The 18,521-nt window shown below is 43.9% G+C and overlaps 2 protein-coding genes across 4 annotated transcripts in view; one reads left to right on the top strand and one right to left on the bottom strand.

Moving 5' to 3' along the window:
- The window catches only part of MITD1 (microtubule interacting and trafficking domain containing 1), an 11,579-nt gene extending 9,760 nt beyond the window's left edge, over positions 1-1,819 (bottom strand). Inside the window, exons 1-2 of one of the 2 annotated variants that reach the window (XM_075852624.1) lie at positions 1,485-1,819; positions 240-341 (exon numbers count right to left, since the gene is read on the bottom strand). In XM_075852624.1, the coding sequence (XP_075708739.1) occupies positions 240-341; positions 1,485-1,623 (241 nt within the window). In that variant the 5' untranslated portion in view covers positions 1,624-1,819. Of the gene's footprint in view, positions 1-239; positions 342-962; positions 1,411-1,484 lie in introns of those variants that run through there. The other variant, XM_075852625.1, reaches the window with a different exon arrangement.
- On the top strand, positions 1,487-18,521 carry MRPL30 (mitochondrial ribosomal protein L30). Of its 2 annotated transcripts, none has more exons than XM_075852628.1 (6): positions 1,487-1,865; positions 8,258-8,330; positions 10,983-11,066; positions 14,498-14,644; positions 16,941-17,014; positions 18,342-18,521. In XM_075852628.1, the coding sequence occupies exons 2-6, from the start codon at positions 8,280-8,282 to the stop codon at positions 18,472-18,474; spliced, it is 489 nt and encodes a 162-aa protein (XP_075708743.1). In that variant the 5' UTR covers positions 1,487-1,865; positions 8,258-8,279; the 3' UTR covers positions 18,475-18,521. The 2 variants fall into 2 exon arrangements, with proteins under 2 accessions (XP_075708743.1, XP_075708741.1); XM_075852626.1 differs by lacking the exon at positions 1,487-1,865 and adding an exon at positions 1,913-2,029.

Genomic DNA, 18,521 nt, shown 5'->3' with positions numbered 1-18,521 from the left:
GGGGTGGGGGTTGAATAACTTTTATAGGCACTGTAGGGAAAATGTACCAACATTAGTGCAAAGAAAAAGTGGTGTAGTTGCCCATGGAAACCAATCAGGTCACTTCTAATTTTTCAGAGGCCCTTTGGAAAATGAAAGTGAAATCTTATTGGTTGCCATCGGCAACTACTACACTTCTCTTTTGAACCAGTTAAGACAAATCCCCCCCCCCCCCCGTATGTTAGATATTGAGTCTTCACCTTCCTTTTCTTTAAGTACATGATGTTTAATTTGCTCAGCTCTGTCCATGTAGCTTCTCAGCTTCTGTCGATAATGGGTTTTCTTTGTTTCATCTTTTGTACCTGTAAAATGGCAGATTACAAATCAATTATTACAAAATGGGACACTTACCAAGAGAGATTAAATAAAAACTAAGCCTGCTATTCCTCCCCGCCAACATAACAAAACCGAACAACTCCTGTATCCAACATGGACTCCAAGGTGATACATTTTACCTACACTAATACATTCCAGCAGTATAGCACTGGACAAAGACTCGTCCATGTGGGTTTTCATACGGGTGTACCTACCTCAGTGCTTTTCTGCGTGGACTACTAATCCAAGAAAGCACAAGAGCATGACTATAGGTGTAATAATCAGAAAACGCACCGACTTGGAGAAAGGAGAGGTGCCATAGGGAGCACAGGAGGGTCTGTGTATGCTTGACCACGTGACCCAAAACAGCTCTCCATAGGCTCCAAAATGGCGACCCATGATTACTACTTCCTGTTGCTAGTTACAGTAGGAAGAGCAGCTTTGCAGGACAAACATGAAGTATTGTGTAGACTAAGGATAGAAAATTAATGAGTAAATGTAAGTTTTATCATTTGAGAATAACTTTAAAACAATATTAGAGGATTTATTACACAGAATAAAAATTACACCTATTGATCAGGGCTAAAAAAAAATCCCCACTCACTCACACAGTACTGTACTTGGTTGCGAAATTTCAGTGTGGATTCCACAAACACGTGATCAGTAAATTCACTCTTAAAGGGGTTGTCCCATCTCAACAAGGCCGTGCTAGGATATGGGCGACATAGAACGTGGGACCCCATCTCTCTGTTTAGTGGCTCCACTTCCAGCAGATTTTTATGCAGCTTTGTATTACACGGTCACCATTACATTTGAGACAAAAATCACAGAAGTCCCTAAAGGGTGAGGAATTGATGGTCACGCACCCCACCCTATCCAACAGTATCCCATGTCACGTCTATCTATACGAACAGGTTCTTGTTCATAAAATCCACCTGTATGAGTGAGGTAAATACAGGACTTAAATCAAACCTAAAAAAAAGTGTGATGCCAGTCATGACTTTATAATACAGACTTTATTATATTCCTATATATAGAATCTAACGGATATGGCACTTGGTAGCCAGCCCCCTGCTCTGCCCTGTGTATCGTGATCACGTGATTGCCGCAGCACAGTCCCACCTACTGACCCTTGAGAACTTGCAGGAGCAGCTCTATGCCTTCCTGATAGCAGACCAGACTCTCCTGATAGCGCCCACAGCCATCCAGCTCCACCGCCCGCCTGAGTACGGCACCAGCCGAGTTCTCCACACCAGCCAGGGCTGACATGACAGGGACACGGTATCTTCACACCGTTCACTTTCTATCGCAGCCCGAGTTTCACTAACAAAACTTCCGCGTTCCACCGACCGGAAGCACGTAATTCGACGTCCAATGTCAATAAGCTTTATTTAGCTTACAACACATAGCAAATCACTAGGAGCGTTGCTTTGCAGATGGATATGGCCGTCCTATAACTAGTATAGTAAATTCAGACACAACTAATCGCCTCCGAGGAGTTACTCATACAGGTAATGTGTGGAGGACTCTCATGGTCCACGAGTAATGACGTCATTACTGCGCGCGTTCTTTTTTCACTGGTTCATATTGCAAAGCTGTGTATTGACCTTCAATCCCGGTGCATGATAGGCACTGTCTCGTCAGTAGACGCTACTATCAATAGACCCGGCTGCAGGTAACTGTTCACATGACATGGTGTGGTGTCGCCTTATGCGAATCTATGCGGAGACCACACGTGGGGTGATTCTTCGTTCCTGGACAAGGGTCATCTTTTTAACTATCTAAACTTGATAGAGCAGTGCTGGCCAAAGTCATCACTTCTGATCCCCTCGTTGTACGATAACCTGCGCTGTATTTCACGTTTCTACGTATGGTGGTGTAGGAGATACCACAGAGACGCACAAACACTATGTTCACACAGGGTTTTTTTGCAGGCAGAACATTGTGGCTGGATAAATCGGCTGCGGTTTTTGACGCTGTGTTTTGCGGCATTTTTTAACTATCTCTTCGACAGAAATAACCGCGAGCGCGTGTTTATTTCTGCGTCCTATTGATTTCAATGGGGTTTGGGCCAGTTCACACTGAGTTTTTTGACGCACCAAAAAACAGCCGAAAATGCCTCCCATTGATTTCAATGGGATGCGGAGGCATTTTTTTTCCCGCGACATGCCCTATCTTCGGGCGTTTACACTTCTGACCTCCCATTGACATCAATGAGAGGCAGAAGAAGCTTATTTCGCTGCGTTTTTGGCCTGCGGCGCTTATGGCCACGGGCGAAAATCGGCGTGCACGCAGAACAAAATCTGGCTCAAAATTCCAAACGGGATTTTGAGGTAGAATTTCTGCCTGCAAAAAACTCAGTGTGAACATAGCCTAAAAGGAGATGCATCAGTCTTTTAGTTTTATCTTCCTTTTCTTTTGGATCCACTTCTGTATTTGGGTAGAAAAACAAAACTGTGTGTGATTCTGGCCGATAATACTCCTGCTCGTGTAAACCTTTTGTAGCCCTTTTTTTTTGTTTGTATACATTTTTACGATTTACATTTTACTAATAATCCAAGCATTTTATGCTCTAAAATAAGCAGTGTGAACGTGCCCTACAGCGGTGCTATGCAGCTCATGTTTATAGAAGCTGTAGCGCAAAAACGAAAGAACATTTTTTAATGTCACTAGGAAAAATGTATATGAACGCAAAACACATACATACATTAAATAAAAACCAAAAGGGGCTACAAAAGTTTATATAGCCTTTAAAGGTTATTCCCATCTGGTGCCTTTAAGGTCTGTTTGTTTTTTTGCAATCCATGTAAATGAAGCCTATTGATGCAGCCAAAGTAATTTTGAATACCATCATTTATACCATTTCTGTGTGATCTTCTCGGCTCCAGGAACCCTTGATCCGGAGCGTAAATGGGTTTTCCTACCAGGGACATTTGACATATCCACAGGATATGTCAGATAGATGCGGGTCCCACCTATCTGTAGAATGGGGCCCCCTAAACCCTGTTCTACCTTCTTCTGCTCTCACTGCCTCCCGACCACTTCCTGACTTTATGGTCGTGAGTTACCGTGAAAACCGTGTAGCTCGCTGAATTATGCTTTTCTGTAAGTCCCATAGTAGTGAATGGCAGTAACTACTATTCACTTCTATGGGACTTACGGAAACCGCGTAGCTCAGCGAGTAACGCAGTTTCCTTTATGGTCGAAATTCACCTGCTTCAGCCACAGCACAGAGCGGCAGAACGGGGTTTAGGAGGCCCCGTTCTACAGAGAGGTGCGGGTCCCAGAGGTGGGATCCTTATCTATCTGACATATCCTGTGGATATGCCATAAATGTCCCTGGTGGGAAAACCCCTTTAAGTGGGCTGTACTCTCCCCTTGCCACTAAAGCGGGGCTGTTCTGCATTATTTGTATGAGCGCGCTCCCGCACTGTGAAAGCCACCATAAGAGCTCGGCGCTGGAAGCGATGTGACGTGTGCAGCTCTGTAGAACGGCTCCAGGACTTCTGCGCATGCCTGCAGTCTTACTATAGTCTTCAGTCGAGCCTCAGAGAGCTGGCTAGACAGGGAGCTACAAATAGAAAACAATAATGGGGACCCTGGGTAGAAAAGATGAAGTTGGCAAACTATACATTTTTTTTAAATGAATCACTTTGCAAAAAAGTATATTTTTACATTAGCTGTCAAATTAGATTGCATTGCCGATATGGGAATACCGATTTAAGCGGTCAATTATATTATACCACTTGGTGTGTATTTTAGAATAGCGCATGGGTTAAAAGTGTTGGACAAAGATGCATCACACGTGACTGCGTCTCAGGCGCTTCATCCTACAAACCCAGCATGCATTGCACGGTCTTTCCACCCCGTCTCCATTGCTGCTCTCTGCTGCCAGTGTTCGATTTTTAGAAAGGCGATGCACTAAACTACGGATCAGTTTGTCTCTCACGTTGGATCCGGCACAAAACTGCATCAATGGCACATGCGTGACCAGAGTAATGGGCATCACCAGGAGGACATGCACATTTTATATGATGGACCAAGGTTGTGCTGTTACAGGCCAGTAATAACGATCTAGAAAAGGCAAAATATTTTTTTAAAACTGTATTTTGCAAAGTTATTTTATATTGCAGTTCTAGTGTGTTTATGGGATCATTTCTAGTGGACTTCAGTGATGATTGTTGGTCCCCTGTGGTAACTTCGTCTAGACTCCTGCAAGCTGAATGACATTGGCCTGTCTCAGGCTGATAGTGTTTAGTCTCTTAAAAGGTGGGACATACTAAAAAGAATGAAGAAAAAGAATGAACATTATTACTAATGGGAAGAAAATATAAAAAGGGCATAATAAATTTTTTATGTTTGGTAGACATGGCATGAACAGATTTTCTTTGTAGTTAATGAGGAAATAAACACAAATTCCATATAAACAGACGCCTTAGGAAATTCCTGTGCTTGATAGACCTGGAATGAACAGGATCTATGTGTAGTTTATAGTAGAATGAACACATATTCCATAGAAACAGATGCGTAATTATTTTCCTGTGCTTTACAGGCCTGGAATGAACAGGATATAAAACATAGCGTTCTGCATTGGTGCTACAAAGTTCCACTTTTGTCTTATCTGTCCATAGATCATTTTCCCAGAAGCATTGTGGAACATCCAGGTGGTCTCGGCAAATGAGATGGGCCACATTGTTTTTGACAGCAATAACTTCCTCCGTGGTTTCCTAATGATCGACAAGTGAACAAAGGCTTTTGTAGTTTAAAGAAATCTCTGTAGGTCTTTTTCTGTTGCCCTTGGGCTCTTTCTCACCTCTTTCAGAATTGCCTTTTGTGCTCTTGAAGGGATCTTACCAAGATGCCCACTCTTAGGCCTCATGCACACGAACGTATTTTTGTCCTCCCGTAAATACGGGTCCTTGGTCCCACGTATTCGAACCGTATTGCACCAGTATTTACGGACCCGTGCCCGGAAATACGGGTCCGGTGTCACCAGTATTCCACTCGTATTTACAGGCACGTTTTCACTGCAAAATTGCACTGCAGTAATCAGCAGCCCATTCTCTCTATCAGTGCAGGATGGAGAGAAGGGGCAGCCCTTTCCGCAGAAAAAGTAAAAGAAATTCATACTTACCCGGCCGTTGTCTTGGTGACGCGTCCCTCTCTTGACATCCAGTCCGACCTCCCTGGATGACGATGCAGTCCATGTGACCGCTTTCTACCTGTGATTGGCTGCAGCGGTCACATGAGCTGAAACGTCATCCCAGGAGGCAGGACTGGAGGAAGAAGCAGGGAGTTCTGGGTAAGTATGAACGTTTTTTTTTTTACAGGTTGATCTATATTGTGATCGGTAGCTTCTGTCCAGGGTGCTCAAAGAGTTACTGACGATTGTTTAACTCTTTAAGCACCCTGGACAGTGACTATTCACTGACGTCGCCTAGCAACGCTCCCGTAACTACGGGAGCACACACGTAGTCACCCGTAATTACGGGAGCCCCATAGACTTCTAAGGGCCTGCCCGTGCCGTAAGTACGGCCTGAAATAGGACATGTTCTATATTTTTCAACGGCACGGGCACCTTCCCGTAAACATACGGGGAGGTACCCGTGGCCAATAGAAGTCCATGGGCCCATAAAAACGCGCCATAATTACGGCCCGTAATTACTTGCGTTTTTACGTTCGTGTGCATGGGGCCTTAGGGAGAGCAGCATCAGCCACTGTTTTTTTCCATATGTAGACCGTTAGGGTATGGTCACACGTACATGTCCGATACGCCTGAAATTCCGGAGCTGTTTTCAGGAGAAAACCGCTCCTGAATTTCAAACGTAATGGCAAGTGCAGGCGTTTTTCACAGCGTCCATTACGGACGTAATTGGAGCTGTTTTTCTATGGAGTCAATGGAAAACGGCTCCAATTACGTCCCAAGAAGTGACATGCACTTCTTTGACGTGGGCGTCTTTTTTACGTAAAAAAAATGACCGTTGGCACAGTACGTCGTAAAACCATTCAAATGAATGGGCAGATGTTTGCGGGTGCTTTGGAGCCGTATTTTCGGACGTAATTCGAGGTTAAAACACTCAAATTACGTCCGTAAATAGGGTGTGTGAACCCAGCCTTCGTGTAAATGTGGATTGCTGTACACCCAGGGCTTTAAAGGGAACCTGTCAGCAAATTTTGGGACACTAAACCACCAGCATGTGGATGAAGCCGAGGAGAGTACACCTCGCTTCTTTACACAAATGCGTAATGAAGCGAGGTGTACTCTCTCCGGCTTCATTGGCGCAGTGCGCAAGCATCGTGAGCCAGGGGAGGGAGCCCGGGAGGAGTAAAAAGTGTATAGCGGGGCTGGGCGGGCTTAATAGTGGCAATTTTGGAACACTAAACCCCAGCTGTGTAAATTCATGCTGGTGATTTATTGTCCCAATCCTAGCTGACCGATTCCCTTTAACCTTTGTTGCCTTTTCCAGTTTTATTCCTCTCTATAACACGTCTTCTGAAAGTTGTTTGCATCGAGGTATGGTTCACACTGACCAGTCTTTCTTGAGAAGAGAAGATAAGATCTGTTAGTAACCAGACATTGTGTGCCTTTATGTAATGCGTAAACCACAGGAAAATAATTACGCATCTGTTCCTATGGAATATGTATTCATTCCACTATAAACTGCACAAATATCCTGTTCATTCCAGGCCTGTCAAGCACAGGAAAATAATTACGCATCTGTTTCTATGGAATATGTGTTCATTCTTCTATAAACTACACTTATATCCTGTTCATTCCAGGTCTATGAAGCACAGGAAAATAATTCCGTATCTGTTCCTATGGAATATGTGTTCATTCCCTTATAGGCCATGTTCAGACGTGGCGGAATTTTTCCGCTGCAAATGTTGGTGCAGTTTCGGGGCAATTACGCAACGAATCTGCACCAACATTTGCATATTTGACAGGTAATTCAGACGTTGCAGATATCACAGCGGACTTGCCACAGATTTCAGTTTTTGCATTGCAAATGCTGAAATCCGCAGTGAAATTCCGCTTCTTCTCTGCAATGTAATGAGCGTGCTGCGGAGGGAAAATTCTGCACCGCAGCCTCATTTCCACACCGTTATTTTTGGCAATGTCTGAACTAACTTTCCTGAAAATGTATAGAAAGAAATGTAAAGAAACGGCTGCTGGGGAATTCCACTGTGGACTGTCCTCAGTGGAATTCAATAGCAATTCCTCCACATCTGAATGTGCCCATAAACTACACTTGTATCCTGTTCATTCCAGGTCTATCAAGCACAGTAAACATTTTTACACATCTGTTTCTATGGAATTTGTTTTTATTTTCTCATTAACTACAAAGAAAATCTGTTCATTCCATGTTTTCGAAACATAAAAAAACTCCTATCTTTTTTTATATTTTCGCCCATTACTAATATTGCTCATTCTTTTTCTTTATTGTTTTTCCCTCATTCTTTTTAGTATGTCCCTTTAAAAGGTAACTAAATGTTCAAACTTCTGACATGTCATAGTGACATGTCAGTAGTTTTAATTGGTGGGGGTCCGAGCACTGAGACTCCCACCAATCGCTAAAACGAAGCGACAAAAGCATTTGTGTGAGCGCTCAGCCGCTCCGTTTCTGTTTGGCTTTTTCCGGAAGTCAATGTAACAGAGGACATATGACATGTCAGAATTTTGTTGAATGTTTAGTTACCCTTTAAGCTGGAATATGACATGTGATGTTCTATAATGCTCAGCTTCCTGTTCAGTGCTGTCAGCCCTACACATTGAAGTGTGAGGATCTGAGCACTTGTATTGTGGCATAATCTAAAATAACAAAAGACAACAGTTGTCCTATACATGTTACTTTATTGCATACCCACTTTGAACGTTTTGCAATACTTGCCTATTTATTTTTAGGTCTAAGGATTGGTAGATAAAGATGGCCCTGGTGTGCTGTAATGTTTTGCAAAGAAGATCATTGGGATTAAAGGTAATTTATCCTTTTTTAAATCACAATTAGGCCCCATGAACACGAACGTGCTTTTGCGGCTGCAATTCCCCCGAAAATCCACGGGAGAATTGCGGCCCCATTCATTCCTATGGGGCCATGCACACGACAGTGGTTTCCACGGTCCGTGCATGGCCCAGGAGCCTGGACCGCAGAAAGAACGGGCATGCCTTATTACGGCCGTGCTCTGCGTTCCGGGCTCATTGAAAATATAGCCGCGGCCATGTGCATGGACCGCGATTTGCGGGCGGCTCGCGGCTGACGGTCAGCTGTCGGTCGACCCGAAAATCACGGCTGTGCACATGGCTACGGTCGTGTGCATGAGGCCTTAAAGAGACTCTGTCACCACATTATAAGTGCCCTATCTCCTACATAAGGAGATTGGCGCTATAATGTAGGTGACAGCAGTGCTTTTTATTTCGAAAAACGATCTATTTTTACCACGTTAGGAGCGATTTTAGCTTTATGCTTATTACTTTCTTAATGCCCAACCGGGCGTGTTTTACTATTGACCAAGCGGGCGTTGTACAGAGGAGTGTATGACGCTGACCAATCAGCGTCATGCACTTCTCTCCATTCATTTAGTCAGCGTTTTTCACTATGTGCTGTCTTATACTGACATATTAACGTTACTGAAGTGTTTAGACAGTGAATAGACATTCCTTCCAGCCAGGACGGGATGTCTATTCACAATCCCTGACCTTCCTTAACGTTTCTGTGGTACATACAGCAGAGCAAAGCGTATTCTCCCTGTAACCTGTCATTTACATGACAAGCCTTTGACCAAGGCTGCATGGAGCAGCTGAAACGTTGCAATCTTTTTTCACTGATGGGTGAATAAATTATTCCATTTTGATACGACTTTTGGAGTGCTGCCTCTTTTTCCTATACTGTCCATATATGGATAGTGACGCCAGGGGTTTCTCCAGTAGCGGAATCCGCGGCACAGAGCGATCTGACACCAGGGATTCCGCTCCTAGAGAGAGCCACTGACCTTCATTGTCCATATATGGATAGTGACACCAGGGGCTTCTCCAGTAGCGGAATCCCCGACACAGAGCGATCGAACACTGGGGATTCTGCTCCTAGAGAGAGACGCTGAAGTCGTGGTCCATATATAGATAGTGACACCAGGGTCTTCTCCAGTAATAGAATCCCTGGCCAGTTTGTGCTGCCTACAGGGGGTTGTGGGTGGCACTATCTACAGGCGGGGTGGCTGTATTCTGGGGCTCTCAAAGCCCCGGCCGACATGAGAGTGCAGTGCTTATCGCACTGAAGCAGCACTGCACTCAATAACTGGTTGCCGACACAGGACGAGAATGCTCGTCCTGAGCGGCGAGTACTTAGCGCATTAGGACGAGCATTCTCGTCCTGTGGGACAGCCGTCGCTGCATGCAATCGAGAGCAGGGCAACGGCTGTAATACACAACCACGGCCCCGCTCTGACAGCGGAGAGGAGAGAAACCTCTTCTCTCCGCCGTTAACCCTTTAAACGCTGCGATGAAAGCTGATCGCGGCATTCAAGGAGAGGGAACTGCACTTTGATCGCGTCACAGAAGATAACTGACGCGATCAAAGCCCACAACTCATATGGCCAGACAGCCCAGGGTCCATTGAAGGACCCCAGGGCTGTCTGAACATATTTCCTGTTAGGGCATACTGAGGTATGCCCTAACAACTGCCTGTGTACAATCAGTACACAGGCTAATGTACTGGCATATAGATCTATGCCAGTACATTACAGTTACAAAATAAAAATGATAAATCCCTTTATGGGATAAAAAAAAAAAGTTAAATGAATGTAAAAAAAAATACACAAACACACATTTTATAATAAACTTTTTTAAATATAAGTCCCAAAACATGAAATAATATAGACATATTTGGTATCACCACGACCGTAACAACCTGTACAACAAATGTATAACATTATTTATGATCAGTGTGTGGTGTAAAAAAAAAATATTAAAACTGCTGCGGAACTGCTTTTTTTTTCTACATTTTCGCCAAAGTCAAAATTTATAAAAATTAAACGATTACGTAGGTACCATTTTTTGGTACAAATACATTAAGTGCAACTCGTCCCGCAAAAAACAAAGTCTCATACAACTACGTCGTACAAAAAATAAAGGAGTTCTGCGCGTCGGGATGCAAAGAGGGAAATCTCAAAAAATTGCTCTGTCTTCAAGGCCAGAATTGTCCGTGTCCTTAAGGGGTTAAACCCGTTCCAGGCTGTCAACGTTTATACACGTGCTAACTGCACGGGGCATCGGAAGTTAGAACGTATGTAGCTGTATGGCAGTCGTGAAGGGGTTAATAGCTAGGGTGTAAAATTTCACATTAGATCTTATAATACACATCTTATAATTTCACATTAATGTTATAATATTATGGCATATCGCTAGGATATTTCATTATGATCGATGGAGGTCTCACCTCTGAGACCACAACAATCAAGTGTATAGGGGTATGTTGGCGTTTCATGCATAGCGGATACCATGAGGTGTTGCTGTGAAACACTTGATTCTAAGTGTTGGGAAGTGATGGCATAGTAAGGTGGGAAATCTATTTTAAGTGATGTTTTATCATTTTTTTTATTTTGTTGACTAGCCTTTTTAACATTTTGATATTCAGCTTTTGACAGAGCACCCTTCCATGTCACTGTTGTGGTCTGACTGGATCCGTCATAAATTTACGAAGTCTCGCATTCCTGAAGAAGTAAGGCTTTGCTGTGTTATATTCTGGGTTACCAATAATCATTTACTGTTAGCCACTTTTTGTCCATTTTTGAACTTTAAGGCCTTGTTCACACGGCGTGTATTTGATGCGTTTTTGCCGTGGTTTACGCACCCTAAAACATGTAAAATAAAGGTATGCTTTAAGCTTCCCATTGGTTTGAATAAGAAAACGCATTGTAGTGCATACAACGCGTCTTTTTTACGCTCGCATGTTTAAAAAAATGCATCGTGTAAAAAGAGAAGCATAAGGTCCATTATTGGTGCGTAAAACGCGCTTAATTCCCATAGTCAATGGGAGTCCTAATTACATGCCAAAAAAAACGCGTAAAAAACGCCTGTACTTTAAAAAGCGCTTTTACACTACGTTTTTTTTGAGCGCTGCGTGAACAAGGCCTTAGTTTACATGTACATACAATTTTAGTATCTTTCCTATCTTTATATCACTAATAATGCACACATCCGTAACAGCTTAGCTGAGCTTCTATGATGTAGGACATTGTCCTGTGCAGGAGTCATTAGGCTGGGTTCACACGTCGCAGGTTTTCATAGCAGATTTTACGCTTTGCAATGCAAAAGGGTGAGCTCTGCGTCAAATCCGCAACGTGTAAACCCAGCCTTAGGCTTCATTCACACGAGCATGATAGATTTACGCACGTAAACCTGGTCCGTGTGCGTTGCGTTATTGTATCTGTGCTTTGCGAGCGGCATGTGTTTTTCCATGCACTCGCAAAGCACTTTTTTTTTTTGTGTGGAATTGAAGCGCAAATAACGCACTGCACACGGATTTGCATCCGTGTGCTGTGCGTGGTTTTCACGCACCCATTGACTTTAATGGGCACGGACTCTCGCTGCGTGAAAACTCACGCATGTGTGAATGGCCCCATTGAAATCAATGGGTTTGTGTGCTGTGTGCGATTTCCATGCACAGCACACCGACGAGATTCACGTTCGTATGAATGGGCCCTTAGGGAATTCTGTGGGATTTCAGATCTGATGCCTGAAGAATTGTGAATGCAGCTTTATTCGACAATGCAGACTTCGACTAAGCCCTTATTCACATGACAGGGTTTCCCGGCCGGGTGACGGCCGTTCATAAAACGGCTGTCACCCGGCTGCAGTAGGAACAATAGACCCCTAATGGGGCCATTCACATGATGATTTTTTATTTTTTTTTGATGGACTGGGAAAAACCGGCCGTCAAAAAATGGGACATGCCCTATTTTCGGCCGTTCGCCCGGCTCCCATAGAAGTCCATGGGGCCGGGTAATACACGGCCATCACGGGATGTGTCACGAGTGATGGCCGTGTCTACCGCCGCTCGCTCTCTCCTCACATGGCAGAGTGCATGTGAGGAGGAGGAGTTTATGCCATTCGGACGACTGGCTGTACGCTGGAGGTAAGTTTCTACACTGTGTGGCAGGGCCAGGGTGTACAGCTGGTGGAAGGGAGCACTGCGCTGGCTCCCTTCCCCCTGCTTATTTTAAAAGCGCCCTGGCCCGGCAACACCTCACATGGCCGATGGCGCCGCTCGCAGCTGCTACTGCTGTAGTGACGCCACTATAGCAGAGCAGGGAGGTATCTCCCTGCTCTGCTATGTGCTAGCCTCACTTTAGCTCCCTGAAGGAGCGGAATCCCCGTGTGTTCGGGGATTCCGCTCCTGGACAGAGCGCTTGATGTCTCCGTCCATATCTGGACAGTGACATCAGGGGAAACTCCTGAAGCGGAATCCCCGAACACTCTGTGACCGGGGATTCCACACCAGGCGAAGCCAGTAAAGTTCAGTGTCCATAAATGGACACAGACGACAGGGGCTTTTCCTGAAGTGGAATCACCGGCCACATGGGGATTCCCCTTCAGGAGTTGCCCCTGATGTCACTGATATACCCAGCCCGGAACGGATGCAAAACGAATGCAGGGGTCGGGCGGGGCGGTTTTCTCCCGCGGGCGGTAAAACCGCCTCGCGGGAGAAAGAAGCGACATGCCCTATCTTCAAGCGTTTACGCCTCTGACCTCCTATTGACTTCAATGGGAGGCAGAGAAAGCGTATTTCGCGGCGTTTTATGCCCGCGGGCGAAAAACGTAGCGAAAATCGGCGTGCAGGGAGAGGAAAATCTGCCTCAAACTGCCGAACGGAAGTTTGAGGCAGAAATTCCGCCTGCAAAAAAACTCTGTGTGAACATAGCCTTAATTTGGAGCTTCTTTTCAGGCGTTTTTTGAGGCGTTTTTCATAGTGTTGAATGGAAAATCCGCTCCAAGAAACGCCTCAAGAAATGACATGCTACTTCTTTTTACGCTCGGTTTTTTAAAACAGCGGCGTAAAAATACGCCCCGTATGAACTACATGCTGTTTTTCCCATTGATTTCAATGCCCCGAAATACACCTGAAAACACTACGTGTGAACATACCCTAAGGCCGGATTCACACGATCGTGTGCGTTTTGCGCACGCAAAAAACGTGGCGTTTTGCGTGCGCAAAAGGCACTTAACAGCTCCGTGTGTCAGCCCCGTATGATGCGCGGCTGCGTGATTTTCGGGCAGCCGCCATCATTATGACACTCCGTTTGGATGTTTGTAAACAGAAAAGCACGTGGTGCTTTTCTGTTTTCATCCATAGTTTGACAGCTGTTGCGCGAATCACGCTCGTCCCACGGAAGTGCTTCCGTGAGGCATGCGTGATTTTCTCGCACCCATTGACTTCAATGGGTCAGTGATGCGCGAAATACGCCCAAAGAACGGACATGTCGTGACTTTTTCGCAGCGGACTCACGCTGCGTAAAAATCACGCAACTGTCTGCACAGCCCCATAGCCTAATATAGGTCCGTGCGACGCGCGTGAAAATCACGCACGTTGCACGGATGTATATCCCGTTCGTCTGAATAAGCCCTAAAGCTGATCATACACTGAAAGCCTATTTGTCTGACCGCTATCTCCACTGACCCACACCCCCATGAACATTTATTCCCTTCGTTTAGTATACGCTTAGCACCTAGCAGAGCAAAGTATTGGGTGTGTTAAAATCCAACATATTGATCCACGTTTCCCCCAACTTGTTGTCGGGGGACTACCAACATTGCTCTAATGTTTATGAGCAGCTTAACAAGGGGTTTGCCAAAATGTGAAGACTTCTTTACCTTCCTAAAGCAGTTGTCCCAGAAATAGAATATTAATCAGGGGTATTGTATTGATTGAGAAAATTTACTTTTGGAGTACTTCTTGACTGTTTTACTTCTGTATATTAGTAACATATATTCGTAGCATATAGGTGATTGGAGACATTGGGACAATGGGGTATGTATTGATTCAGGATATGTACTTTTGTAGCATACCATGTCCGTTTTACTTGTGTATATTCGTAACATTTATTAGTAACAGATAGACAATTGGAGACTTATTTTTTATTTTATGTGCAGACCTTTCAACCAAAGCCAGAAGATCATGAAAAATATGGAGGAGATCCACAGCAACCGCATAAAATACATCTTATCACTAGAGTAAGATCGTGGGTTGGAAGACCATACTGGGAGAAGGAAGTGATTGATAGTCTAGGACTTCAAAAGGTATGCCATTCTTGTGGCAGAAAGTTAAAGGGGTTGTCCCAATAGCTGGGCAGAGTTTTTAAAAATTACTCTAATTGAAGTTATGTTTTGTAACACAAAAATGTCATATATAATCATGGGACAACCGATTTAAAAAATGACTTGAAGGGAACCTATGTTGGTCCAAACTGTTCCCACAAAGTTGAAAGCATACAACTGTTCAAAATGTCTTGGTGTGACGGAGAATTAAGATTTCCCTTCACTGGAACAAGGGGGCCTAGGCCAACCCCTGAAAAACAATCCACTAGCATTATCCCACCAAACTTTAAAGTTGGCACGATGCAGTCAGGCAGGTAATGTTCTCCTGGCATTCACCAAACCCAGACTTGTCCATCAGACTGCCAGATAGAGAAGTGTGGTTCGTCACTCCACAGAACACGTTTCCACCTCTCCAGAGTCCAGTGACGCGTGCTTTACACCACTCCATCCGACGCTTGGCATTGTGCTTTCTAATGGAAAAACCCATGCCATGAAGCTCCTGGCGTACAGTTTTTCTGCTGATGTTTTCGCCAGAGACCGTTTTGAACTCTGCAGTTGAGTCAACAGAGCGTTGGCGCCTCAGCACTCGGTTACCCTGTTGTCATTTACGTGGTCTGCCACTTTGTTTCTGATTTGCTGTAGTTTCTAAACACTTCCGCTTTTCAATAATATCACTCACGATCGAACGTGGAATATTTCTGAGGGAAGATATTTCACGAACTGATCTGTTGTAATGGTGGCATTCTATTACAGTACCATGCTGGGATTCAGTGAGCTCTTTAGAACAACCCATTCTTTCACAAATGTTTGTAAAGACGACTGTATGGCTAGGTGTGTGATCTACACCTGTGGTAGTGGGAATGAATGAAACGCCTGAACTCCATGATTAAGAGGTGCGTCCCAATACTTTTCTCCATGTAGTGTATCTCTCCCTATCCGTGTGTACAGGAAGGAGGCAGCGTCCTATGGTTGCAAGTTCCTGTCACTTGTCATTCTGTCCTCAGGTAAGACAGATGATTTTAATGACCGGTTCCCTTAAATGTTATGTGGTCCAGAATAGTATTCAGATGTATCTTGCATGACCTCAAATTTGGCAAACCCCATTTTTTTTCCCTCTCCCTAGTGCTGTTCGTTATCTAGAATCTCCAAAATAGAATAAGTCCCATGCTAACCAGATTTACTAAGAGATGTTAGTTGTACATTTACTATGTATTGTATGTATGGCATAAATATATAATTCGTTAATATGCGGTGCTCACTTTAGAACATTTCATTTGTTCATTATATAAAGGCTTAGGATGTCCGAGCTGAAATGTCACATCTTCTGTGAAAAGACAATACATAAAATGTTAGATGGTATGCTGATGTATTGGATATTATGGTGAGGATTTTGGGCGTTGTGCTTAGAGATTGGCTGGTGGATCCTCCAAAGGTAGTTTTTTAAATTCTAGTGCTGTTTTGGTAACTTGGTTGTTTTGACGTCATTGAGACATGTCAGAACATAATATTGGTGAGGTTCCGTGAACAAAGTACCATGGTGTTTTATTAGTTACATGTTTGGAACTTATTTCCAACTCAGTCTTTTTTCAAAACAGCACCTGACTGATTCTGTGGAGGGATTCATTGATTTTTCAAAGATTCAGGGTTATGGAAATCTCAGACCAGCTCAGAGGCCCCTTCACCCTGACCATCTGTGGGTTGATCATTACTCATAGATGCTATCATCAGGCATGTCAGACATAGTGGATTTTTCCATTAAAGTGGTTTCGGGTCTGCCGATGGTTTAACTGCCATGTAATTAGTCATTTATTAACTGTCTGTAGCTGAAATATTTCTGTCAGCCTCGCATGCATGCATCTGGTGTTTACCTCCTGCTTGTGTGACGCCTTGTACACTGGAGATGTCGTTATCACCCCTGTATTCCTCCCTGTAGTATGGGAGGTCATACATCACATGCCTCTTATCACTTCCTGCTCACCCCTTCCCTCTCTCTGGAGTGATCGTGCTTCACATGCTGGGCAGCAGATCCCAAAACCTGCCCAGAGCAAGCCCTAGCAAAATGAAAACAAAGCTGGGCAACATAATGAAAAGGGAAAAATAACTTCTATGCTATGATGGTATTATCTGGTGACCACTCTTAGATTTTATATATAATTATAGAGCATGCATTTTTCTCTGTTGCTCTTAAACTCGCAAATTCTCTTTTAAAGCTACATAAGCTACTGTCATTTACAATTCGTTTTATCCAATGCTTTTTTTCAAAAATGTTGCTCTTTAGGCTCACAAACCAATTGTGCATAAGAACATCCCATCAGTCAACAAGAGGCTTAAAGTCATCAAGCACTTAGTAAGGTTTGTACATAATTATTTTTATTAGGGCTCGGTTGTTTCTGCAAATGCCTGGTCTCTTCATTTATTCCAGTGGCTGCGTGACCAGGCAGGATGGGGTTCGAGCTGGGACCTGCATCTATTGGACATTTATGGCATATCCTGTGTATTTGCCATAAATGTCTAAGATGGGAATATCCCTTTAACTTTAGGAATGTCAATTTAAAAGAATATATGTAATTTCTTTATACATATCCATGAGAATATATATCACAGTAAAACTACTGCGAGTAAAGGTGTTTTCCGGTCATGGGGTATTTTTTCATACTGATCATCAGTATATTATCGGTGGGGGTCTGACACCCCCACACTGATTCAGCTGTACTGGCTGCATCAGGAGTTATACAGTGTTCGGAGCCGGAAGCAGAAGGCTCCGTACACTGTATGGTGGCCGTGCTGGGTTACTGCAGATCTTCCGCTATACAGTGGTCGAAGCCCTCTGCTTCCAGCTCTGAACACTGTATAACTCCCGGTGTCGGAGGCAGCAGAAACAGCTGGTCGGTGCGGGGTCCGGGTTTCTGACCCGCCCCCACTGATCATATACTGATGACCATTTCTGTTTTGTAGGTCATGCGTACAAAAAAGCCCCATGACCATAAAACCTCTAACTCCCCTTTTGTATAAAAAATAAATCTAATAATAATTAGTAGAAAAAAAAATGATTTAAAGAAACTTGAACATGAAATACCCTTAGACGAACAAAGGGGTTGTTTTCAATACAATATCAGGGATTCTGAGTTAATAGTGTCTCCTGTTCATGACAAAGAGAATCTTTAGCTCAGGGAGACCTGGTACATCAATGCATTATATGGACAGTCCATTGATTTCAATTAGTACTATGTAATGCTTTATTTCACCTTCGGTAGCACTGTAAGTAAATTAAACCCTTCTTGCTGGGGTTTCCCCACAGCTAACAGATAATTGCCCTACTAACAAAAAGGGATGGTCTAAAGTGGACAACCCCTTAAAACTGGTTATCTGCTTTCATGCAATCACTAGTCAAATGCCCTTCATCTCAAGTGCCACTCAATTCGCTAAAGCCAGAAACCACATCCAGTGCATTAGACGGACTGGAGGACCAACAATATGCTCCATCTAAACAAATCATTGCATGGATATCTATTGATTACATTGCAATTACCCTGCTGTTCTAGATCATGGGGGCTTCCAGCAGAAACCCTTCCCAGCCTGTCCGAGTTCTATATCAGATAAGAGCTTGTGACGATATGCAAAATAAATGTATTTTACAAGTGTGTCTTTGAAGCTTTTCTGTTTTTTTTTCTCCCCCCAGAGTCCAACCGCTGAAACTACCTTATGGGCTTCCAACTGAGGCGGACATGTCAGACACTTACTTAAACAGCTCCGGCCAGCTGGTGATTTGTAAAAAGCTGCAGCCAATTGACATGAAATCAGTTGAATCTTAGCGCATGTCATTTTTGTCATTTGTAAAATAAAGCATTTTTGTATAGTG

The sequence above is a fragment of the Rhinoderma darwinii genome, chromosome 2, assembly GCF_050947455.1.
Source record: "Rhinoderma darwinii isolate aRhiDar2 chromosome 2, aRhiDar2.hap1, whole genome shotgun sequence".
NCBI classification, from domain to species: Eukaryota; Metazoa; Chordata; class Amphibia; order Anura; family Rhinodermatidae; genus Rhinoderma; species Rhinoderma darwinii.
The sequence above is the reverse complement of the archived record's forward strand: the minus strand, read 5'-3'. Positions and strand labels throughout refer to the sequence as shown.

What these genes read in the sequence shown, in the direction of transcription:
- MRPL30 (XM_075852628.1), top strand. Translation starts at nt 8,280, where the DNA reads ATGGCCCTGGTGTGCTGTAATGTTTTGCAAAGAAGATCATTGGGATTA. An exon ending in ATAGTCTAGGACTTCAAAAG is followed by an intron (nt 14,645 to 16,940) that starts GTATGCCATTCT and finishes GTTGCTCTTTAG; the next exon opens with GCTCACAAACCAATTGTGCA. An exon ending in GTCATCAAGCACTTAGTAAG is followed by an intron (nt 17,015 to 18,341) that starts GTTTGTACATAA and finishes TTCTCCCCCCAG; the next exon opens with AGTCCAACCGCTGAAACTAC.